This window comes from Anabrus simplex, chromosome 11 (genome assembly GCF_040414725.1).
Source record: "Anabrus simplex isolate iqAnaSimp1 chromosome 11, ASM4041472v1, whole genome shotgun sequence".
In the NCBI taxonomy this organism is placed as follows: domain Eukaryota; kingdom Metazoa; phylum Arthropoda; class Insecta; order Orthoptera; family Tettigoniidae; genus Anabrus; species Anabrus simplex.
The window spans coordinates 16,636,651-16,663,454 of record NC_090275.1 but is presented as its reverse complement, the minus strand read 5'-3'; the positions used below and the strand labels follow the sequence as shown (position 1 = coordinate 16,663,454).

Below are 26,804 nucleotides of genomic sequence, written 5' to 3'. Positions count from 1 at the left end.
GGATAGCTTTTGCTTTGAATTCGGCGGTTCATGAATCTCACAAGTTTACTCCAGCTTCTTTGATGTTTAAGTTTGTTCCCAACACGCCGCTCTCTAACCTCTGGTCTCTGAGTGACATTCTGCCCGAGACAATAGATCCGGACAACATTAAAGATCTTTGGAAGAAGGCTAAAGCTAATCTTAAAGTATCTCATGAAAAGGTTAGGGAAAGGTATGATCGTGGACGGAGACCCACCCCTTTAAAGGTAGGTGACCAAGTAATGGTAAAAAATTTTGTTCCCGCGGGCAAGCTTGCCCCCAGATTCCATGGGCCATGCGTTATTCTCGATTTCCTCACCCCGGTTACGTTGTTATTAAGCAATCCAGCCACCGAGAGGATATTTAGGGTTCACCTGTCCCAGGTGAAACCGGTGTAATTTCTGTGTTAACTTGCTTCATATTATTTTGAAAGGATATGAAGGTTATATTTTTTTTTGAGTTTCGCTGTTAAGGCATTCTGCCCCTTCTGTAATATTTTGGTTTTAGATGTAAGCCTTTTGTAAAACCTGCCCCGATCCGTTAAACTGCCATCCTGTCATTGCCACGGCCATTACCACGCTCCCGTCTCCTGCTTCACCTTACACAGTGGCTTAACTTATGCCATGGATATTTGCACGCCGCTGGCCCCTCAACCTCTCCACAAGCCTGTACCCTCAAAGAAGATGATAGTCCAACACAATTCTGCCGCCTAGCTTTAATGTTTCAGTGCCCCCGCAGCCGCGCGGCGCTGTCCCGCGGCTGGGTTCGAGGACGGGCCCCCCTCGGCCCCAGCGAGGACGACGTGTGCACGGCGAGCCGGAGCTCTCCTCCCGGCCAAGGCTGATGTGCGGCGCACGACCTGCTACTTGCCCGCAGCCTGTATATGTTCACCGCGGGCGCGGCGTGCTTCAACACCTCTGCTCCCCTCATAGTGCGGGCGAGCGGTATCTCAGGGTACTTGAGGGGTCCGAGCGGTTCCCTTTGGACGCAAGCTGCAACGGCCGGTCTGGCCATCCAACTTAGCCTACATCAACTACATGGACAGTCACTATAAGAGATGACTACACTTGGGAATTCAACAACAAATTTGGTGGACATTGCAAATTTTTCATCACCTTTTAAAAGATTATCTTCAGAAATTCGCCTTCTACAAACATAAATACCTTACGTTACCAATTACAACAAAATTTTGGAACTGAATTAAGAAATTTCTCAAATACTTCTGCAATTTATTTTAATATCAACATCAAAACTTGGACCTTATTTTCAAACAAAAGTTTATGTTCTTCTGTGTTACCCCTTGGAGGAACTTTTGGGGGGGGAGGTCTGTACCGGGTGGTACACCTCCACGCCGCTAATTTAAATGCGCGCCAGTTAAAACTCCTCTGCTGGAGGAAGTCTGAACTTTATTGACGGTATTAATTTTCTACCTTCTCAGAAGATGTCACTACCTGTAAATTTTGGAGTTTTAGAACTGTGTCACTTTTGATGTGTTTTTGTTTCGCTTGAAGTAAGAAGTGTGAACTTTCTCTTCTAGAGGACACTACTGAAGATCTACAATAGTGCAACCTAGTGCGGAGTCAAAGAACTATTTTTTTTTGGAGAAAATTTAATTTCAAGAGTTTGTTCTTTGTTAAATTTCTTTCTGTCATTGTTTAAGTTGGCAATATTTACCCCTTTCTTCCCCTTGTTATGAATGTATCCAATCCCGAATTTCTTCTATTAATTTCTGACCAATCTGGTGTATCTTCCCCCAACTTGAATCTGTTGCGGGGTCCTACCCAATAAAGAGTTTGTGGGAGGGTGTTTTCTTTCCCCTAACGACTAGAACCTTCCGCGAGGGTATATAAACTGCTGATTTTAGGGTCTCCGGGCCACTTCTGTTCCATCTTTCAGTGCGTAAGGTACACAGCAGGGGGCGGGAAGCGCCTCTTTCTTCTCCAGCCGTTCAACACCAGGTAATGGCCGATTAATAAATTCTTTCTTTGCTAGCTCAGCAGTTTAACTTTCGGGGCGGGTTCTAGGCCTTCCACCATGTAACTTTCCTTTAAAATGTAAAAACTACTGGTATCTGTTCTATCTTTCAAACGACATATCGGGAGAGAGAGTGCTTAACCCTCTCGAGCTCCCACTCACATTGTCTTGCGGTGAACTTAATTTTCTCAACCAATTCTTCCGTAATGTAATGTAAATTGTTATTAAGTCACCTCTGTAGTATGGGATTAGCCCTTGTATTAATGGCCTAGTGCCAAGTAGGTCTTAAGCAAAGTGTATTAGGAGTGCAAATTCGCCTCCTCTCAAATTGTATTTTAGAGGTCATGTATTAACCTTTCTGTCATTTAACAGACCTCAGTAGGTTGGGTATTTTACCCCTGTGTATACGTCCTTGGAGGACAGCTTAAAAGTGGAGTTTGGAGTGGCCTATGATAGGCTTGTATTTTAAGGGGAAGTTGCCCTTTATTGAAAATTGTGTTTCTGCCTCAAGGAGGCTTTTGGGTGTAATTGGAAGCAAATGTTTCTGGCATGTTTGGGGGTTTTCGGCCCCTTTGTTGTATGGTGTTCATTGTAAGGTTGGGCTCCTTGCTCAAGAATTATGTTTCTGACTTTTGAAGCCCTAAACGGGGTATCTATGTAAATGTATTTTTCAATCGTGTTTCGGCTACTAAGTACCTGTTCTATTTGTTGTTACCTAATTTTGCAAAGAAAATATAACCTTGTTAAATTTTAAAATTAATTTCACTTTAGTAGCTTGAGACCTATTCACCACCCAGCACCTTCTTTCATGCATAACTACCACCAAAACACGGTAACAATAATAATAATAATAATAATAATAATAATAATAATAATAATAATAATAATGCTCATGGCTCTTGCTTGCCTGGTGTAACCCTCGTACGTCAGACGCTTAAAACATGCCCAGGTGCCCGTAGAGTAAATCTCGGGCTATTTTAGGGTGGTTTGTAAATAATTGAAACTTTTTGTTTTCTTTGTATAACTGACATGAATAGTAAATCATTAATACTTATCTGATAGAGGTGTACAATACAATATATCGGACAGTGCTGTAATCTAAGCTTGTGAAATTATTTACACTGCCCTAATCATTTAGCAGACAAGTTTTTCTGGTATGTATCCACGTCAGGAGCGTGGGTTCCAATAGTCGCTGGTATCATAGTTGTTTCTCTCTTGCCAATAGGATCCCTGCACCTGCGGTAGAAATTCAATGTGTTGTTCCTAGCAATTATGAAATGCTTACCACAGCAGTTGTCTGCACAGATGATCACATCCATGTCTCAAAGAAGCCATGTTGTTGGCAATGGTCTTGGAATATTCACTACTCTAGATCATTTAATTAACACAGCGAACTCGTGTGTTTATCACCCAGTCTCATCTGTACTGTCGTGTTTGAAGATAATTTATATTAATAATTTTGAGTGGTTATTACAACAAAGTGCTACTCTTGTAAGCCAGCTGCTTCATTTAGGGTGGGCGAAAAATCCTACAGGTTTCTGTTAAAAAAGACCAGGGCGCACAAACCAAACCCCTTACTGGTGTTGCCAAACGAACCCCTTTCATGTAGCTACATTCCTGACGAAATTCTAAAACAAGAAAAAGTTACAAGAAAGGCAAAAAATAGCAAACTAAAAACAAAATGCACACCTAGAAAGAATGGAGAGAATTCATACTAATCTCATCACATGGCTCAGACATCCGTCTTTGAATATTATCAACCAGTGACTGATCTCATCACAAAAAGCTATCGCGCATAGGCCTTACACCACATGAAATACAGACGTCACGAAATCAAAATATATTCGGGAGATAGTGGGTTCGAATCCCACTGTCGGCAGCCCTGAAGATGGTTTTACGTGGTTTCCCATTTTCACACCAGACAAATGTTGGGGCTGTACCTTAATTCAGGCCACGGCCGCTTCCTTCCCACTCCTAGCCCTTTCCTGTCCATCGTCGCCGATAGAGCTATCTGTGTCGGTGCGACGTAAAGCAACTTGCAAAAAAAAAAAATTCAAAATATGTTGGTAGAAATGTATTTTCTCTAAACTTTCAGCACTTAGAAATTTGTTTCGATATCAAGTGACAGTAGGCAGTACCAAGCATTATAATATTCCTTTAATAATAAATAATCTATTGTCCTCTTTTTAATATGTTCCTTTCTTTTATCCTTTTCACCTCCTAATTTCCCCAATTCTGTTTTCACGCCCTGAATTGAGAGCAAACAAACGACATCCGCATTCTGCACACATTGATGGGTTTTTCTACAATTTGTTTTTACGTCACACCGAGACAGCTAGGTCTTACTGTTAGGATGGGATGGGAGAGGGCTAAGAGTGGCCTTAATTAAAGTACAGCCCTAGCATTTGTCTGTTGTGAAAATAGGAATCCACGGAAAACCATCTTCAGGGCTGCCGACAGTGGGGTTCGAGCCCACTATCTCCCGGATACAGGCTCACAGCTGCCCGTCCCTAACCTCACCGCCAACTCGCCCGGTGGTTGAACTCTTTGTCACACACAATTTTGTCCTCTACCTTAACAATTACGTTCTTTTTTCCTTTTGACCAGAACTGGTGTGATGCTTTTAGAGTAAATATGCAACATAGTAGGTGAACTTTATTTTTGCTAATGCCCTTCACATGGACAAGTTGTAATTCATTGAAATAAAACCTTGAATAGTGTTGCTTTTATTGTTATCCGGATTCTGTATCCTTTCGCTTGCGAATGTATCTGTGAGATAGCGCGCCTACCAGAAGCCCGACAATGCCCTGTCCCCGTGCCATATGATCTGATCCGACCTTGTATTAGCCATAATAAGAATCACGAACGTTCCTTTACACATATAAACAAAATTCCTCTAATTCTGGAAAACAATTGATACTGTTATAAATTTCAACATAAAGAAAAGTGATATAAGCTCTTCATATAAGTGATTTAATAGGTATTACATTCCGATGTAATTTAAGAGATGTGTGCTCCCTGCAATGTACAATGCAAAATTATAGGAAGAGTTGCATAAACACTAGGAGCCAAGTCCTTTGGAAATCACTTATGCAAACTCTTCTACAAAATTCTATTAATGAAAACTAGACCATTATAAGTCATTAAACAAATTGAAATCGAATATGCTAGTGTATACAAATCCTTTCCATGATCATCTTTCGAACACAAGACGTACAGACATCGTATGCATTTGTCTCTTTACACACACAATATTCTTGATGACCATTCCTGTATTTGAAAAATCCTGTGGGTGATAAATGCTGATGATTCTTTGCCCTTCTCTAGCTTCATATCCACTGATGATCATTCTTCCTGCCAGAGAATCAAACGCAAGCGTTGACAGCGCCTGGTCGAGTGAGCTCGAGATGGTAGCTGTTCACCACAATGATAAAGTAGATCCTCAGAGCTGAAAGTAAGAGTTGCATAACATCACCATACAGGTATCAACAACACTATCAAGCAAGAGGAAATCTACCGTATACCACTAATACTTTGTTTCCTAAGTCAGGCATTTGTGAGTAGGACAAGAATTTGTTATAACCGTTATAACAGTTCGAACCATAGTGTAGCGAAATCATAGGCTCGTATTGGGCTTTATAGTCTCCGGAATTAAAGATTCGATGAGAATGGTGGAGGTGCCGTTAGGATGGAAATAAATCGTCTTGAATATCCTTTTGGGAAAATCAAACGATCACAAATATGCCTTTCAATAAATTAAACTCAAATTGTTAACGATTAATATACATGCACTGAATGCATAATTTTCGAGACACATAGGTGTGGAATTTTAATCGACCAGTGTAGGATTACAGAGCGGGTTGGCCGTGCGGTAAGAGTCGAGCAGCGGTGAGCTTCCATTCGAATCCAACTGTCGGCAGCCTTGATGATGGATTTCCATAGTCTCTGGCTTCACTCCAGGCAAATACTGAGGCTGTACCTTAATAAAATCCACAGCCATCACCTTCCCATTTCTGGCACATTTCCGTACCTCCGTCGCCGAATCCTTCACTGTTACTGCGATGTTACCTCGCAACCGTGCAGGCTATGATGTAGAGTATTGTTACCTAGCAACCAGGCTATGATGTAGGTTTAGAGTATTGTTATCTAGCAACCGTGCAGGCTATGATGTAGACTATTGTTACCTAGCAACCGTGCAGGCTATGATGTAGACTATTGTTACCTAGCAACCGGGTACGTTATGATGTAGACTATTGTTACCTAGCAACCGGGCAGGCTATGATGTAGACTATTGTTACCTAGCAACCGGGTACGTTATGATGTAGACTATTGTTACCTAGCAACCGGGCAGGCTATGATGTAGACTATTGTTACCTAGCAACCAGGCTATGATGTAGGTTTAGAGTATTGTTATCTAGCAACCGTGCAGGCTATGATGTAGACTATTGTTACCTAGCAACCGTGCAGGCTATGATGTAGACTATTGTTACCTAGCAACCGGGTACGTTATGATGTAGACTATTGTTACCTAGCAACCGGGCAGGCTATGATGTAGACTATTGTTACCTAGCAACCGGGTACGTTATGATGTAGACTATTGTTACCTAGCAACCGGGCACGCTATGATGTAGAGTACTGGTACCTCGCAACCGTGCAGTCTATGATGGAAAATATTGTTACGTGTGTTTTCTGGCTGGCGATCTTCTGAAATTAGCATCCACTGAAGAACGGCCATGGCCGAGAGACGTTTAGGACATATTTATGATAATTTTATTTTCCCAGTAAAAATTGTAAAGTAGTTAATTATAATATTTCACACCTTTACCTGTACCTATAATATTTTAGCTTCGTATCTAATACTAATGAATTATGTTCCTTTGGCCTACCTGTAAAAAGAGCGCAAGTAAAGAGGGACACCACCCCGCTCACAACCTGGCTGTTTGCGATCTCAATACAGGCGATTATGATGTAGAAGATGCCGGTGAGAACAAGGCTTACGTTCGAGTAGATTATCCAGGGATAGATTAGGCTTGGCTTCTCCTGAAACATAAAAAAAAGAAAAAACAATCATTTGATATCATGTACACCTTTGACCTTAGGTGTGAACTGTTTGCCTCAGTACTGAATTAAAACCCGTTAAAGGCACTTGGGCGAGAATGTCGTATAATATTCACATTCTGGCCTTTCAGAGTTGGTTTTGCTGAATCCGAAAAACATATAGTATGTGCATATTGCTGCAAATGAAGTGTAATTCACGTGAATATTTAAATATGGTGTAACCACTCAGCTGTCGGTCATTACCTTGCCGAAGGTGACTTTAACATTAGCTATACTTCTCCCATGAACCGCGAAGGGTTAGAGCAAAACTGCTTAAAACCTACAACAAATTCAGTAGGTATCGCAACTATCATCACGTAATTTTAAGGGGTAAAATTATTTTTGAGAGCCTAATTTTACAGGGTAATATAACGTTTTTGAACAGCATTGTAAATATTTGCCGTTGGCATTAGTGTTACTAACTGTCGTAAAATAAGAATTATCACTCGTAAATGATTAATTTCCGTGTAAACAGCACCTAATATATAGCAGGAACTGGAATTTTTTAATATTCTTTGTTACAGTTTGTGTCAGGGTTGACAAACTAAGGGATAAAGACAGCAAGTACTGTATTTTTCCCACGCTCTGCTACCAGTTCCTTTTGTAGATGATTTAGTATTCTTTCTTGTCTTCGTATTGTATCCTATCTCTCTCTCTCTCTCTCTCTCTCCCCCTCTCTCTCTCTCTCTCTCTCTCTCTCTCTCTGTTTTAGTGGACTTATTTCTCCCACTATGTTTTTTTCAAATATTATACCTTGCTCGCCAGTTGCTGGTCTCTACCACCCCGTTCCGACGCAGGTTCCCCATGAGTGCCTGTGCACCTTGTGTCCTCTTTTTTTTTAATTTTGGCCTCGTGGGAATTAATTTTCATATGGGACACCATTTAATTTTTAAATATATGTATGTATGCCACATGCATTTCTCTTGTATTGTTAAACATCACTTATATTGGGCTTTATATGTTAGTATAACTATATATTTTTCTTTTGGAACTCCTCCTTTTCACCTCGCACCTTTTCCTTTTCGGACCGGTCCATTTCTTCATCCCACACCCCCTGCCGGTAGAGGACGCCGACGAATACACCCGCGCTATCCCCTGCCTGTCGTACGAGTCGACTAAAAGGGGCAACCTAGGCGCGGTCATGGATTGCGGTTTGGTATAATGTGTTGGACCTTCTGTGGATGGAAGGGGTTGAATACATTCACTGGTAATCCCTGCCTGTCGTAGAAGGCTACTTAAAGGGTCATGTGGCCATGGTCCCCTCTTTATTTTTTTTATTTTTCCGAGGGTCAGATGTAGACCATTTCAAAATTGATGATGCGCGTGCTGTTCGGAGATGGGCCTCTACGTGTGCGATTACGCCCAAAAACCCGCAATTGCCTTGGTTGCTTGGTTCGGCTACAGAGACCCCTGATCGGAGTGGGTGGAATTCGGGGAGGATGTTTCGGGCATGGCTTCGAAACGACGTCGCCCCTTTCAAGGTGGTCCCCCACCGAAGTCTTTAACTTGTGTTTCCCTGAGAGGTTCAACTCCCTGGGAACATGCACAGCGTGAAGGAATGGGATCCAGCTACCTATGTTTCTGGTCGCTACCAGAACCGATGGGCATGATTTTAAGCTGGTAAAGTCGATCCTTTTTAGTAGACACATTGAAGGCTTCTACGGCGAGCTTGAGGACCTCAAGAAAATGCGCAACGGTGGTTTGCTTTTGAAGACTCGTACAGCACTGCAAGCTGATCAGTTGCTTAAGTGCGACCACTTTGGCGAAATCCCCGTCATAATGGAGGAGCATAAGTCCTTGAATCTGGTTCGCGGAGCCATCTTTCACCGCGACCTTATTTTGAACACTGACGACGAGTTGATGGAAGACATGAAGAACCGTGGCGTGACACACGTCCGGCGCATTACGCGCAAGATCAACGGTGAAGACTTTGCCACTGGTGCCTTCATTGTCTCTTTCAAGTTGTCAGTGTTACCATAGAAAGTCAATGTGTGCGATGTGAGGCCGTAAATCCCGCCTCCTATGCTATGCTATCAATGCCAGGGATTCGGACATATGGTATCTTCCCCCACTCACCCCTCCACCCCCCTCACAACAGGCAACACCAACACCAGAAGTACGAGATACAATACGCGACAGACAGCCAAGCAGCATACATCTCAACCACTCCACAACAATTTGTGCCAACGTCATAAGAAAGGAAAGAACCACCAATAATGTACGACCTTGGCATTCAAAGTGAACAATTTCCAGAACATCAGCCACGTCAAAGAAGCCAGGATTATGTTCAAGTCACAAAATTAGAAAGATAAAGTGGTTGAGTTATATACACTGACTGACAGAGCAAATGCAACACCAAGAAGGAGTGGTTCGAAAGGGATGAAAGTTGGGGAAAAAACAGAGACGGCACGGACGAATAATTGATGTTTATTTCAAACCGATATGCAGGTTACACAATGCGCACGGCATCGACTCAGTAGGATGTAGGACCACCGCGAGCGGCGATGCACGCAGAAACACGTCGAGGTACAGAGTCAATAAGAGTGCGGATGGTGTCCTGAGGGATGGTTCTCCATTCTCTGTCAACCATTTGCCACAGTTGGTCGTCCGTACGAGGCTGGGGCAGAGTTTGCAAACGGCGTCCAATGAGATCCCACACGTGTTCGATTGGTGAGAGATCCGGAGAGTACGCTGGCCACGGAAGCATCTGTACACCTCGTAGAGCCTGTTGGGAGATGCGAGCAGTGTGTGGGCGGGCATTATCCTGCTGAAACAGAGCATTGGGCAGCCCCTGAAGGTACGGGAGTGCCACCGGCCGCAGCACATGCTGCACGTAGCGGTGGGCATTTAACGTGCCTTGAATACGCACTAGAGGTGACGTGGAATCATACGCAATAGCGCCCCAAACCATGATGCCGCGTTGTCTAGCGGTAGGGCGCTCCACAGTTACTGCCGGATTTGACCTTTCTCCACGCCGACGCCACACTCGTATGCGGTGACTATCACTGACAGAACAGAAGCGTGACTCATCGGAGAACACGACGTTCCGCCATTCCCTCATCCAAGTCGCTCTAGCCCGGCACCATGCCAGGCGTGCACGTCTATGCTGTGGAGTCAATGGTAGTCTTCTGAGCGGACGCCGGGAGTGCAGGCCTCCTTCAACCAATCGACGGGAAATTGTTCTGGTCGATATTGGAACAGCCAGGGTGTCTTGCACATGCTGAAGAATGGCGGTTGACGTGGCGTGCGGGGCTGCCACCGCTTGGCGGCGGATGCGCCGATCCTCGCGTGCTGACGTCACTCGGGCTGCGCCTGGACCCCTCGCACGTGCCACATGTCCCTGCGCCAACCATCTTCGCCACAGGCGCTGCACCGTGGACACATCCCTATGGGTATCGGCTGCGATTTGACGAAGCGACCAACCTGCCCTTCTCAGCCCGATCACCATACCCCTCGTAAAGTCGTCTGTCTGCTGGAAATGCCTCCGTTGACGGCGGCCTGGCATTCTTAGCTATACACGTGTCCTGTGGCACACGACAACACGTTCTACAATGACTGTCGGCTGAGAAATCACGGTACGAAGTAGGCCATTCGCCAACGCCGTGTCCCATTTATCGTTCGCTACGTGCGCAGCACAGCGGCGCGTTTCACATCATGAGCATACCTCAGTGACGTCAGTCTACCCTGCAATTGGCATAAAGTTCTGACCACTCCTTCTTGGTGTTGCATTTGCTCTGTCAGTCAGTGTATTTACTTATCGGATTTGCTTCTACCGCCTATGTAACATTTGTAATGGCATATTCCTACTTAGTAACTATCAGAGCTGTTTCTACTATTTTCATTGCTTGCTTCATTATGTTGGTGTCCTTATCTTAACAATGTCAAATGGCGAGCACAGTTTTTGTCTTGGAATGAACCGACGAAATGAGCCTTACCACTTTTATGTACGCAAGTTCTCGCACAAGACTGATATGCAGGAAAGGCGACCTTTAGCCAAACCCTGCTGTAATATTAACTAAAGGATAATCGTGTTTGATGTGCTTCTGTGGATCAGTGGTAGAGAATCGGCCTCCAAATCTCAAGACAGCGGGTTGAAACCCGGCAAAGGTAGTCGGATTTTTGAAGGGTGGAAAAATGTCCGTTAAGCACTTATCAAATTCGAGTGGGGGCCTTCGCAACAAGCCGCTTTTGAAGACCTGAAATTAGCTCTTTGTAATGCCCCTGTCCTTGCTATGCCAGATTTCTCGAAGAAATTCATCGTCCAAACCGACGCGTCGTCGTCGGCGGTAGCTGCAGTCCTTCTTCAAGAGACTGAACTAGGGAGGCGACCCATCGCCTATGCATCTAGGACTCTATCGGCTCAAGAAGCCGAGTATTCCATCTATGAGCTTGAAGGTTTAGCAGTTTTATTTGCCTTAGAAAAGTTCCGTCTCTATTTGGAACATGTCAAATTCGACTTGGAGACTGATATTCAAGCCCTAAGCTGGGTCTTAGGTAGGCCGCGTCGTACTGGTCGTATAGCCCGGTGGGCCATCCGAATTTCTGCCTTCCAATTTGACGTTAGGCATATCAGAGGTACTGAAAATGTTGTCGCAGACGGACTCAGCCGTATGTTTTCCAATGACGCCGCGACCCATGAATCGGTCGATAGTTCATCACCTCCTGAGTCCATGCTATCTGAGGTTAATGCCATCTTAACAGATGCTCCCATGCTCTTTAGGGATATTGAGAAATATCAACGTGAAGATCCAACGCTGGCTCCGATCATGGAAACCCTTTCTTCTGGGGAACATGTTGTCCCTTATGTACTGAGGAATGGTGTTTTATGTTGCCCTTCGAGGCATGATCAGATGATGAAAGTTGTAGTTCCAGCTGTTCTTGTACCAATGATCTTAAAGTACTATCATGAGACCCCATTAGGGGGGCATTTAGGCATCTTTAAAACCCGTGAAAAGATCCGTGAAATGTTTATCTGGAAGGGTATGGACGGTGAAATTCGTGAACTAGTTAAAGCTTGTAAATCTTGTTTGCTTAGTAAACCAACCATGTCCACCAAGGTAGGCCTTCTGTTTTCTCATCAAGCGTCGCGCCCCATGGAACGTCTCTACATCGACTACGTAGGACCCTTCCCCCAGTCAAAGGGGAATGCCAACACGTTCATCCTTGTATGTGTAGATGGTTTTACAAGATTTTCTTGGTTATTCCCGACTAAGCTGGCTACCGCTCAGTCCACCATTACTTGTTTAAATTCTATCTTTGCATCTTTAGGTCCTTGTCAATATATCGTGTCCGACAATGCTAAAGCATTCACGTCCAATCTCTTTCGTAAATTCTGTTTTGATCTGTCCATCTCTCATGTGACAACTTCTGCTTATTATCCTCAACCATCTCTGGCTGAACGGGTTAATCGTAATCTGAGGTCGGCGCTGATTGCCTATCATCATGAAGATCGTTCTAGGTGGGACACGTCCCTGCATTGGTTAGCTTTTGCTTTGAATTCGGCGGTTCATGAATCTCATAAGTTTACTCCAGCTTCTTTGATGTTCAAGTTTGTTCCCAACACGCCGCTCTCTAACCTCTGGTCTCTGAGTGACATTCTACCTGAGACAATAGATCCTGATAATATTAAAGATCTTTGGAAGAAGGCTAAAGCCAATCTTAAAGTGTCTCATGAAAAGGTTAGGGAAAGATATGATCGTGGACGGAGACCCACCAATTTGAAGGTAGGTGACCAGGTGATGGTCAAAAATTTTGTTCCCGCGGGAAAGCTTGCCCCCAGATTTCATGGGCCGTGTATTATTCTCGATTTCCTTACACCCGTTACCTTATTGCTAAGCAATCCAGCCACCGAGAGGATATTTAGGGTTCACCTGTCGCAGGTGAAACCTGTGTAGCTTCCGCGCTAACGTAGCTGATTTTATATTTGCTTTAACATTTTTGAAAGAATTCGGAAGGTTATTTTTTTGGTTGCATTTTAAGGCCTTCTGCCCTTGGAATCTGGTTCTTTGTATTTAAGTATTTATTGTAAAACCTTCCCCGAACAGTTAAACTGCCATCCTGTACTTGCCATGGCCATTACCATGCTCCCGTCTCCTGCTCACATAAAACTGTGGCTAAGTGAATGAAATAAATATTTCCACGCCGCTGGCCCCTCAGTTCTACTACAAAGCCTGTACCCTAAAATCATTATGGTCCAACAAATTCTGCCGCCGAGATCTTAATGTTTCAGTGCCCCCGCAGCAGCCCGGCGCCGTACCGCCACTCAGGTGGGGTATGGGCCCGCCCCTCTCCAGTGAGGCCAACCAGTGTATGGCGAGCCGGAGTCCTCCTTCCGGCCAAGGCTGTTGTGCGGCGCACAACCTGCAACTTGCCCGCGACCTGTATGTTCGCGGCGGGCGCGGCGTGCTTCAACTCCACTACTCCTCTCATAGTGCGGGCGAGCGGTATCTCAGGGTACTTGAGGGGTCCGAGCGGCCTCTTCTGGACAGCGGCGGCTGGTCTGGCCGTCAAACTTAATCAACATTGAATGTACTTAATCAGCTACATGGACATTTAATATCAACAATTACTGCATTTTTGAATTCAACTGTAATATTTGGTGGACTTAGAAAATTTTTCTTCACTTTCAAGTATTAAAAGTTTTTCCTTCTGAATTCAACTTCTACAAGCATCAAGACATTCCTTCAAAAGTTACTACGAAGAATTTTGAAACTGGATGCAATCATTTAAGAAAATTTGGTTGTAAATACTTCTGCAATTAACTTCTATATCAAAATCATAACTTGGACCTTATTTTAAAACAAAAGTTTATGTTCTTCTGTGTTACCCCTTGGAGGGACTCTTGGGGGGGGGGGAGGTCTATACCGGGCGGTACACCTCCGCTCCGCTAATTCAAACATGGCGCCAGTTGAAACTCCTCTACTGGAGGAAGCCTGAACTTTAACTACAGTGTTAATTCTCAAGTTTCTCAGAAGATGTCCCTACTTGTAAATTTTGAAGTGTTCCGAACAGTGTCGTTTTCGATGTATTTTTGTTTTCCCTGTAGCAAGAGGTGTGAACATTCTCTTCTAGATGGCACCTCTTAAGAACTACAATTGCGCACTCTAGTGCGAAGTGTAGGAACCTTTTTTTTTTTTTTGAAGAAACTTAGTATTTATAAGTTGGTTCCTTATTAAATTTCTTTCTGCCATTGTTTAAGTTGGCAATGTTAACCCTTTCTTTCCGCCAGTTTTGAAATAGGCCAATCGCAAATTTCTGTAATTAATTTCCCACCAATCCTGGTTTTCTTCTTCAGTTTTGACATGTAATCTTTTGGCCGTCCAATAAAAAGCTTGTGGGCGGGTGTTCTTATTCTTGAAAGGTCTCGAATGTTCCACGAGGGTATATAAACTGCTGATTTTCGGGTCTGCGGGCCACTTCAGTAACATCTATCATAGTGTAAATTATGTAGCAGGAGGCGGGAAGCGCCTCTTTCGTCGGGCAGCAGTTCTTCAATAAGGTAATGGCCTTTTAATAACTTATTTTCTTGCTAGCTCAGCAGTTTAACTCTCGGGGCAGGTTCGATACCTTTTACCATGTAACCTTCCTCTAAAATGTAAAAGACACTTGGTATAGATTCTATCTCTTTAAACTACATATTGGGATAGAGAGTGCTTAACTCTCTCGAGCTCCCACTCTTATTGCTTTGAGGTGAACTTATTTTCACAACCGTTTCTTCCCTTCCTAATGTAATATAATTTTTTATATATATAAGTCACCTCTTTAGTATGGGATTAGCCCTTGCATAAGCGGCCTAGTGCCAAATAGGTTTTAAAGAAGTGTATTAGGAGTGCAAGTACGCCTCCTCTCAAGTTGGTATTTTGGAGGCCATGTAATTGACCTGTTTCTTTACTTAATAGGCCTCAGTAGGTTGGGTATTTTTACCCCTGTTTTCATGTGCTGGGAGGTCAGCTTGAAGGTGGAGTTTGGTGTGGCCTTTGATAGGCTTGAACTTTGAGAGCGAATTGCTCTTTCTGAAATTTGGTTTCTGTATGCCTCGAGCAGGCTTTTCTGGGTAATTGGGAGCGAGTGCTCCTGGGCATGAGTGGGGTTTTCTGCCCCTTTGTTAAACCTTATGTATAAGTAAAGTTGGGCTTATAGCTCAAGAATTGTGTGTCTGGCTCTCGGAGCCCAAATCCTGTAACCACTGTAATTGTACATTCTCGATTTGTTGGTAGGCTACCAAGTACCTGTTATATTTGTTATTTCTTGATCTTGTAAAGAAAATATAACCTTGTTAAAATTTTAAATTAACTTTAATTTATTAGATTGAGACCTATTCATCCCAGCACTTTCTTTCACCTCTGCTGATCCACCAAACCACGGTAACAATTATTATTGAATCAGCACATTTCTTAATTCTGTGTAAACCCGAGGTTACAGACCGAGATAGTCTAGTTTGTTTTTACCACTATAATATTTTTAACTTTTCTGTTATCACGGAAGTATTTTTTGACTGTTATGTCAAAAGTTGCGTAATAAGTTATATTCTCCGAAATATTATCTGCAACTCAAAACACGCTCAACGGACACTTGTAATTCGCCTGCGTGATAGTTCGAGTATTCTGTATTATTATTGGATTTTATATTTTTGTTTCCTTATTTGTTGTTCCTCCTGTTCCTCCCCATCCCTTCTCAAACATAGTCTTGGTTGTAGGCTGAGTCCACTGACTCACGCTAATTTTCGCGTCATTTGTCAGAAAATTAACTTGGCTCGTTATGGGATCTTTTTGAACCCAAGGCTGCTGGGGTGCGAGCATCGCAGTTTGTCTTGAGTGTCTGTGGGGTGAAAGGTTCACGATTGTAGCAGCGAATGGGCGTGTGTGTATTTTTGTCATGTGCGTGCCGGGTTGGTAGCCCAGTTTGTTCCTTTGTTCTGTTTGCCAGTATTGCTCTATTATTTAATTTTTATCGATTGTGTCGGTATTTAATTTGATCTGTTATTTTTCTGAATGTCTTATTAAAGAAGATTAAAAACAGGTTCGAGAGCACATTAACTTCGTTGAATTTTTTCAACAGAATCAACTTTGTAATTTGTAATTAGTTGAATTTTCGTTCTGTGTAACATTTATTGCTTACAAGGGAACATGGACAATGGTTAAGTCGCCGATCGCGATGAAACTTGAAAAACACATTGAGGTACACCTAGAAAAGATGTCAGCATCAATTTTGGTGCCGACATTCATTAGGACGTTAACTAAGGGGCCTAAAAGTTGCGACATTTCAAGTTCCGCGCGAACAGCGATGAATACCTGCTAGCCAATGCTTAGTCAGCACACTGCCTTGTGCCACACCTCTGCACCTCCTCCCCTCCACACCTACTTATGGTTCGCCACCGCACGTTTCCTTTCTCCCCGTGGCTGTCCGTCTGCTTAGATGTCGAACAGAACCTGTGCTAAACTTTGCGTACTCTATCATACTTCCTCATAGCTCTCCTTTGTAATTTCCACATTGTATTAGTCAGTTTACATTTTCTGAAATGTTTATAAAAACGATAAATATCCTTTAATTTAAATAAATTACGTGCCCGAGTAGAGCATCTCAGTGAATTTAACAAGATTCGGTACCTCGGGATATCAAAACCTGGTTACAGGTCAGACCTTCTTTTTATGCCTACCTCCACCTCCACCCCGCATTTTGTGTACGCTATCAGTTGTGTCATAACGAAACGAAATCACGAACAACAACAATTATAAACTCCGAGTTTTAAACTACTGGTATTTTCCGTGTTGCGTAGTCTGGTGTAAGGAATATAGGTAGAATGTTTAATTTGTGCTTGTACTGAAGGATTTATTCGTGTTTTGCAGTGACAGGCACAACACATTTCAATTGCAGCAATGGTTGTCGAATATAAATCAATTTAATGCATAGACAACTTTAATATGAGTATGACATGGAATGTAGTAAAGTTTGACGTATTAAGAAAAGCCTTGCAAAACAAAAAAATATGTGCATTAATATATGCAGTAGATATACAGTAATCACAGGCAGACCTGTAGTCTTACTTTACCGGTACTTTTACGTTATAGCGTTTTAGAAGTAAATAATAATATAAGCGTAGGTCGGACGTGGTACCCCATCTCACGTTTGACCACGCCCAATAGTGCTTAACGCGGGGTTGTACCCATGAATGTGACAACTCACCAGAATCAGCAGAAATGAAAATATAAAATTTGAATAAAGTATGGGATAATTAGTTTAGGTTATTTATTATCATTATGTGTGAAGCGGAACGTTATTTAGAAGATTTCAATAATTATAGTACAAAAAGAAGTAAAGTATAGCTTCGGTTCCGTTCAACAGTTAAGCAGCTGGCTAGCGCGGGGAGAAGGGAAAAGTGCTGCGGCGAACCAGTTGGATTGGGTAGGGGCGGGGGTTGCAGAGGAGTGTTTCTAGGCAGGCAGTGTGCCGGCTTAGCATTGGCCAGCAGGTATCGCGCTGAAATTAGAAATGTCGCAACTTTTAGGCCCTTAGTTAACACCCTAATGAATGTCGGCATCCAAAATTGATGCTGACATCTTTTTTACGTGTACCTCAATGTGTTTTCCAAGTTTCATGGCGATCGGCGACTTAACCATTGCCGATGTTCCCTTGTTTGTGTAAATAAGCTTGTTGAATTACAGATGATAAAACCCATATTGTTGTACCATACTTTCGATATACTTCCGCTTCTCCTCTGTTTACTTTCACCTCTATGGGCTTGATGCTAGTACCGTCACACTGTCCAAAACTTGAAACTTTCACTTACCTGATTTGCGCCGCAAGCCAGTATAATGGCGAAAATCAGTTGTATGACTATTATCAAAGCCACCACCGTCGTCAAGATGCCGAGTGCTGAAAAAAAAGAAAAAAGAAAATATATACTCCGTTATCATAACATAGTAAGTTCACCGGACAAAACCTTACTCACCCCTGAAGGAATCATTACAAGAATTATTTATTACCTCTAACTCCGCTCTGGAATTCATAACCGCCTGAATTTCGTTAGGAAATGAGTCCACAGTGTTGTGCAGGTGCGTCCCATCTAGGTTAAGATACTCGCTGGGGATTTGATCACGCAATTCCACCAAACTAGGGGATGCTCATAGACTTTTCAGTGGGGTTCAATTCAGGTGATTTTGCTGGCCAGTCGTGATGTAACAGGGTGGGAGTGTATTAATAAAACTAGTCGCATATGCGTCCAGGCCGATGAACCTTGCTCTTATCTTGGAAAAGGGGGTATCAATAGCATTCTCATCGTACAGGTATTGACAGAAAGGCAACACCTGATCACAAAGTGTTTCAGTAATAATAATTCTGCTTCATGTTAATGGTCACCTCATTGAGCGGGCCCATTCATGATACGCAAAACACACCCAAATCACCAGGATGAAATGCTTCATTTGGCCTTCAGTGCACTCGACGACGTACGTCATTGGAAGACAGGCTAAAACGTGATTAATCCGACATCATAACAATCCTCAGTCAGGATATCCTTCCGACCACAATTCTTACGTGTTTCGTGGCCACATGTCGTGCACCACTGCTTTCAGACTCGTTGAACAGTCCGCCGCGAAACACCAACAAAACCAACAACTTCATGACCAAAAGCACGACCGAACACAGTTGCCCCTTTTTGCCACTCTGTCACATCCTTACATCTACCCATGCTGACGTACACTGTCCGCTTGAAACATCGATGAGTCACTGATCGCTACTGCCTTATGCTCATGTAGAGGCAGTACGCGTGCGATTGAGCACATAAGTCGTTAGCTGCGCCATCTGTACAGGCTTAACGATCATTCTGTGCGCAGACAAAGGTGACTCATTTTTGTCTGATGAGCTTATAATCATTATGTGACAAGGGATTGTCTCACTTAGACTAGAACAATGCCTGTGAAACCTGTGGATGATCAAGAAAGGCATGGATAAATTGCTGGTAATTATCGATCTGCCTCCGAGTAATATTTACAAACTTAAAAATTAATTTAAAGTTAAAGAGCTTCAGTCTTTCGGAAAGGCTTTTTTTTTCAATACCTGTAAAAATGTACATACTATTAAGCAACGAATGACATGTTTCGCCCCACATGAACATCCTCAGATTAAATAAAAACACTTCAAATCATGCGCACATGTGTACAATTTTTACGTTGCGTAAACTTTCAATGATTGAGATTTGATGTTACGAACAAGTAATGACAAATAATGATTGTATTAGTCTTACCTTGTCACCTTAACCGGTTGACGTAACGTTAACAATATATCATCTGGACTCCATAGATGTTTTAGGATTGATGATAGCAGCAATAGGCAGCATTACTCACATTTCACAACATTTGTAAGAAATTTAGTTTGGATAACCAATTTATTAAGGACATTGGGTTAGCAGAACTGAAAGGATCATTAACTATATAGTAAAAAACAATGTATACTCTCAGCGATATATTTGTCCTATAAGGAATTCCACATGGATTTCAAAATTATCGATACGATTTTGATTAAGTAATAAGTAGGCTTTAATATGGTATAACAATCGTGTATACAGTAGACATATTTCATACGACCCTTGTAGTTATAAATCAACTTTTCATGTAAGCTTTGTCTGTTTGTCAGCCTCCATATGGGGGAAGCTGAAATAAATGCATTTCTCTCTCTCTCTCTCTCTCTCTCTCTCTCTCTCTCACGCAATATTTAAAGTGATTTGATTGAATCTGAAGATGTTCTTGTTGGACTAAACATGCCATTCGTTGTTTAATAGTGTGTTATTTTACAGCGATGTCATAATTCGTTTTTGATAGACTGAAACGTTTTACGGTAACTATATCGACACAGGAAAATCCTATCAACGTAAAAAGTACTCATTTGTTTACTACAGTTTTCAATGGAACGTGTAGTTTCCAACTCATCGATGGCAATGAACCTTAAGGGGAGGAGGATGACATCGCTGCAGGACTGCCGTTGTTTAACTGGCCGTATTCAGAACGACTAAATGAGTGATGCAGCTTTTGACAAAATTATTTTTATGAGAGCTCATTCCTTAAACATCTGTTCGACGTCCGTAAAGCGAAGAAGGTATGTGAACTCAAGTATTTGAGCAGCTGTTGTGAGCTAATGAACTCAGGTTTATCAATGGTACCAATAATAACTAGATACTGTATGTTTAGGCATTAATGGGCTTGTTTGCAAACTTACTAAAACGAGTAGGGAATGCTCAACATTACTGTTATAATATTTGCATAAATGGTAGAGGTACGGCCTGTCAGAACCCCTAGAAATTAATATGAATCGGTTTATTTAAGAAAGGAAGTAAGATAAAAATTCAAGCGTTGAAAATATGAAAAAGTCCGCAGTTCTAGCCTTTCAGGCAAGCAACCCAATTTTGAAAACAGCCGAGGGGCATGAGATACAAATTTTAGGTAAATAAAATATAATAAATTATGAGAATGTATTCTTTATTTATTTCTAAAAATTACAGTGCTTTTCTTAATCATCGTTATCCGGTCGATTAGATTAACCGCTTGCCTTTTTCTAGCGCCAATGTGTGTCATTGCATTGTTTCACGAAAGCCATTCTAACTACATTCGGTGTAGACATTGTTTCAAAAAATAAATCACTTGAGGATATTGAAGCGAGGAACACATTATAGAAATAATTATGTAAATAAGTTAATTTATCTTGGATTTTAATCGAAAAGGAAACGATAAAAACAAGCGATTTGGGGCTTTCTTTTCGGAACATCATTTACGCCGGAATTAATTTTAGAAATTTGGTTCTTTTTTAGTCTGATGCAGCTATCAACGACTCAGAATTTAAAACCTTTACCGGCCCTTTAGCCCTTCAACTTTTGGTACAATTGAGGAAATTGCTTAATTTTATGTTTTTCGTAGTATGGGGACCCCCTACGTTGCCAAGAAAGGTTTTCAGCATTGTAACTGAACAAATGTTCGTGAGCATCATTAATGAAATGTTAAAGTACTATTACATTACCTTCCATAGTTGCACGGAACGCCTGAATTAGTTCTTCCGTAGCATGATGATTCTCCAAGGGAGCATCCCTGAACACGAAGAAAGCCGCCGCGCCCGTAATAACCGGTATTAGGCCGATTCCACAGCCTACCTGTAAAACAAATAGACATACAGTGATAATGAGTCTTGACAACGGTATTCAGACACTCGTCGCTTCAGTTCAGTGCAGCTCTGCATACCACCACCTGTTCACATAAGAGATACGGAGCTTAACCCGATAACCACCTGCGTATCTGGCCATTGTTAAACCATGATATCTAGGCCCCGAGTGTTTGTCAGAATGCTAACTAATTTGGTAATTACTAAGTGTATCTAGCCCGTTCTTCCGTTATGTAGCAAGAGTAACATAAATTATAGGGGTTCTGATGAGCCGTACCCCTAATGTTTATGCAAGACTCGCAGCACAAACGTTTTGCAGGATAGATTATACTTGTTATCCGCTTCAAAAAGTTTGCATTCTAACCTCTTACTGCCTAAAGTTACTGAGTCCAATCATATAGCAGGGACTGCACCACCCCTCGCTTCGTTAGAGAGATCACTACCTAGAAACCAGAATCACATATCTAGAAGAAGTTTGTCGCGCAGTGGAAGCAGAGGATTATACTTGTTACTAGTGGACTGGAGCAGAAAAGACAGAACACGGTCTGTAGATGGACTTGAACTTGGTAAGTCAAAAAAACAAACTTAGGAGGTGACTGTAGCAGGATCAGTGTCTCAGGACCCTTTACTCAAAATCTATTTTGAGGAGTCACTTGATATTATCAGTTCTTATTCTTGGCATTTTATATAACAATAGGAAGGATTATGTGGAAAAACCAAATGCTTTATCCAGTTAGTGTTTTTCGAAAGGTAATATTTTCTTGGGTAAAGATTCGTAAAATAAAATATTTGTAATTTGTATTTTATTTCCTGAAAATAACAATACTGCGTGTCTCTTATGAACCCAGACCGTCGAGCGGCGTTTCTACTCTCGAGACTAAGCAGCTGTACGGGAGGCGCGCAACCAGCGTGCTCGTGTTTGACCTAGCATCAGTCGCCAGTCTGAATCATAGCTATTGACTTGGTGAGGCAGTTATCATTGCAACACCGCATTTTCGAATGTAAACGTTACTTCATGTACGAGTTGGCTCGACGAGGACGCGATTCATTTCTTTACAAATTTCCTGATGATGTGCCACCTTCACGAGCACATATTCAATACATTTGTAACTACTGGCTCAGTGCTCGATAAAAAACATATGCCCGCACGAACAGTTTTAACAGAGGAAAGGCTAGACGACAGCCGTGCTAATCTTGAACGGTCACCGTACAAAACACTCACAAAATTAGAACAACAAATATGCGTTTCGGTTTCTTCTGCACACAGAGCTACAAAGCTGCTACACAACAGACCGTACAGGTTTACACGGGCCCATTGTTTAAAACCTGCTGATCCACCCACAAGAGTGAGATGTTGTGAGTGGTACTTTGCGTCATTGAATGATCCCTTATTCGACCTACAGCTTGTGTTCTTTTCGGATGAGGTCTGGTTTCATCTTATTGGTCGTCAGAACAGTTATAACTCTCGCTATTGGTGTTTATGAAGTACCTCATTACGGAGGATGACACTTTCAGCAGCTGGCAGCAGAATATTAAGCAAGGTTTTCTAATGTCACTGTGAATGTTTGTGAATTGTTTCATTTCCTGTCTGCCTCTGAGAGGGTATTGTCCATCTGCGAGTCTTGGGCCTAGATTTTTTTCCCAGATGATTTTGCGATCTTTCTTAGTTCCTGCTTTCTTGTTCTGAGCTCTGGTCCATGCACGCATTCTGACTTCATGACTGTATTGTAATATCTTAGTGTAATGATTATAATAATAATAATAATAATAATAATTAGGAGAAGAAGAAGAAGACTGTAGGCATAAACGGCCTGAATTTTTTGCGGGCATGCGAGACGAGTAAAGGTGGTCACCACAATTAGACTCCGTTTTCAATTATTTACAGGTTTAAAACTGAATTAGACGGCAGCGTTACTTGAAATAGAGGATTGTGGAAGGACGTTAACTCACAGAGACTTGTGGACTAAACTCTGAAAGGTAAAACAAGTGATGTGATTATCATCTCATTCAGAAATGCCAGATGTTGCAGCCGTATGCGAGGCCTTCGTGATCTGCCTCTTCCTTCTACAGACATATTCAGTCTTCGAAACATTGGACCTCGAGCTGGCCTTAGGACACCTGCGTTATTGTTTGACAGGTGTACCACCCCAGTCAAACTCCCCGCCTGGCAGTGTCCTCGAATCGGATCACGCGAGGGAGTAATTTGCGCGGCCGCGGTCACGCCGCCGCACGCGCGTGCGCAGGGAAGAATCTCAGACGCACGACGACGACACGACGGATGATGGTCCGCGAGCACGACGCATCCTTAACACGCTCGGCTCGAGAACACCGTGACGCACGCGCTCCGCCCAACCGAGAAAGTAAAGCAACTATGAAAGTAGTGGTATTTTACCGGGGATATTGTCATCTCCCACTTATGCTACACCTCTCATGTCTCCTTACAATGCCAGACTAGAGTCAAGCTCAACAGGGTCTTCTTTCCCCGCTAATTCTCCCAAGCCCGTTCCCTTGAGAAATATAATATTCAAAAAGGCTGAAAATCAGAGACTTATTTTACACACAACCAAATGTTTATCACCTAAACTCTCATAGTGAAAGACCCAGATAGAGGTGGTGCTGATTGTTTTGAGAGTGAGTTTTACTGTACAACCATCCTCTATTAACACAAATCAGAGAAAAAATGGAAAGAATCCGAGAATTCGGAAAATGAAACTGCCCGCCATAGATAGACAAGGGCCATAAAGTACGTCAAATTGGAGGACTGCATAGGCCTCCAGTGACTAATACCGTCGGGGTCGGAAAGGAACAAATGTTGACCAAGGGAGGTCGGATAGGATAAATGAAAGTGAGGAGCCTGGCACAAGTGAATGAAAACAGTGCGTGGACTCAACTAAAGGCACCATGGTCACCAACTCCCCCATGGTTGCCCAAGTTGCACATCCTCTTAAAACGCCTTCTACTTGTGACCAGCATACTTACGGCTTCTAGGATTCCGATCACTATGGATCCAGTCTTCAGCGTACACCCGCAGCAGCACTGTTTCACCACGCAGCCCATGATGATACAGTTGATTGTCCTGAAACAGTACAAATAATTACGTCATCGTTCTTAGTGGTCGTCGCAAAATACTACAGCGAAGCCCTGGAGGCTGACGTGGAGAAGAAGTACGTGTGAACAGCCGTTGCACACGAGTCTGTCGATCCTAAACTCTAGGAGAAATATCTCGATGGTGTCAGAGACTACAGTGTTAGAACCGTATGGGGCCAAAAGGAATTGGGTTTCTTTTCCGGAACCTGGCAGTGGAACCGTAATAATTCGGGGTTGCTTTAATATGTAGGTCGTCGGAGTAATCCAGAAGGACATGGAGATGCCGTCGGGAGATCGTGGAAGCGTTTACTTTTCGGAATGAGTGTTCGAGTACCTAAAATCCTGTTGCAGGGAGACAGGGTTTGAAAAGAGATGACCCAGTTTCCCTGCTGCGAGTCTCTGCACACCCAGGGTTCATGCTTATACGGAGCGCTCAGTAATGGTTGTAACTGCTTGCTTTGAGAATACACCTCTCGTACGGTTCTGCCGGCCTCGGCAGCGGACGAAGTGGAGATGTGACGATGGATAGTGAAGGGACCCGTTCCCTATGGGAATGGGTGAGAGCCCGAGTTCGAGGGCCTAGGAAATTTCCTCGCTACAGCTGTGAAATACAAAAGGATACCCATCGAACTTGGAATGTACATAACGATGGTGATATATAGGGTGGCGCAAAAGTTCGTTAACATTTTACGAGGCAATACTTCACAGAATATTGGAGGTAGAGGGGTAATAATTCACACGCATTATTAGCATGACATGGGGTTTTATTGACACCGAAATAACGTACACAAAGTGACCAGCAGATACACAAGCAATAATTAGCATAACAATCGATGTATAGCAAACACATTCTCAAAATGTCGGCCGTCTTCATGAACAATACCTGAAGTGGAGGGACAAAGTTGTGAACAGCACTGTACAGTATATCCGTAGATTTGGTGTGAAATTGCCGTCGGATGTTGTCTTTTATCATCCGTAATGAGGTCGGACGATCGCGATAGACTTGCGACTTCAGGTAACCACACAATCATTAGTCACACGGTTTGAGGTCGTGATTGCAGGCGCACTTGAAGCCCTCTCGCACGACAGCTGTTTTTATACCGTACACGGTTTGCATGCGGCATCGCTGACGTGTCGGTGTCCAGCACCATCTGTTGGTCATTGTGTGTACTTCACATTGCCACGTCAAATATTAATGGACGTTTTGGGTCACCTTCAGTCAGTTGTCATATAGGCAACAGTAACCATAAAATGAAATTGAATGAGTGCCTCCAAATGTGTAAAGGTCAAAGTCCGATCGCCATGGAGTTCCTTTATGTATTCTGTTAATAACCTCACCTTTAGTTGTATTTTTAAAAAACGTCTAATGTTATAAAAAACCTCTTTGTCCTTAATATAGCATTCATAAAACTGTATACAGTTCAGGTTTTAGAAATTGTACTAGTTAACTATACATTTTCACTGAATACACTTATAGCCTAGTACTTCTTGTAAACTAAAGCCGGGCTGAGTGACTCAGACGGTTGAGGCGCTGGCCTTCTGACCACAACTTGGCAGGTTCGATCCTGGCCCAGTCCGGTGGTATTTGAAGGTGCTCAAATACGTCAGCCTCGTGTCGGTAGATTTACTGGCACGTAAAAGAACTCCTGCGGGACTAAATTCCGGCACCTCGGCGTCTCCGAAAACCGTAAAAGAGTAGTTGACGTAAAGCAAATAACATTATTATTATTATTATTATTATTATTATTATTATTATTATTATTATTTTTCTGAACTAAAACAGATTTCCACATTGACACTTTGAGCAGGTACAGCTTGAAATAGCTCTCATATCGCCATAAATTCATAAGATAAGTACTCGGTAGCAGTGAAATAGCATGCCCATTTTAGACACCCTCTTTTTTTTCCCTCAAGAATTCTTTCACTTTTGAAAAGTGATTAATTAGAAGGTACAGTACCGGTCAAAAGTTTAGGACCACATCAAAAATGATGAAATGTTATCTCGAACCTAAAATTGTGCTACTAGACCTCTGTATTTTTTCCTGAGCTCTCGCATCTAGGATGGTATAAGTCACATGATTTTATTGTACTGCTGAAATTATACATTTTTAGGTATTGGAAAAGCGACGTAAAGCCCGTAGCAAAAAAAAAAAAAAGGTATTGGAAGGTCACATCAGAAAGTAAATTTTATACTCTGATTGGCTGTATCACCACCAAGACTCGTTTGTAGACTTAGAAATAGGCTGGAGTCATTTTTGTATAAATATAAAAATTCCGAAAAAGTGTGGCACCGATTTTTGTGCGGTTTTTTTTTTTCAAACCAGCGCTAAGATGGGTAATTTTTCATCGCTCTTTTCATAGGTCACAGTGTGAGCTCTCGGCATCAGAAATGTGTTCTTGGCTGCCCCCTGCAGAGTGCAAATGAAGGCAGATAAATCTGACGCCGATAGATCGCCTCAAGAATTTGGGCCATACATAACTAAGAC

The 26,804-nt window shown here is 42.5% G+C and overlaps 1 protein-coding gene across 1 annotated transcript in view; it reads right to left on the bottom strand.

The window, feature by feature from the left end:
- Positions 1-4,950: 4,950 nt before the first annotated feature.
- The window catches only part of LOC136883431 (uncharacterized), a 35,697-nt gene continuing 13,843 nt past the window's right edge, over positions 4,951-26,804 (bottom strand). Inside the window, exons 2-6 of the mRNA XM_068229571.1 lie at positions 24,211-24,307; positions 21,094-21,223; positions 17,876-17,961; positions 6,879-7,032; positions 4,951-5,440 (exon numbers count right to left, since the gene is read on the bottom strand). Coding sequence (XP_068085672.1) covers positions 5,358-5,440; positions 6,879-7,032; positions 17,876-17,961; positions 21,094-21,223; positions 24,211-24,288 — 531 coding nt within the window. The 5' untranslated portion in view covers positions 24,289-24,307 and the 3' untranslated portion in view covers positions 4,951-5,357. The remainder of the gene's footprint in view (positions 5,441-6,878; positions 7,033-17,875; positions 17,962-21,093; positions 21,224-24,210; positions 24,308-26,804) is intronic.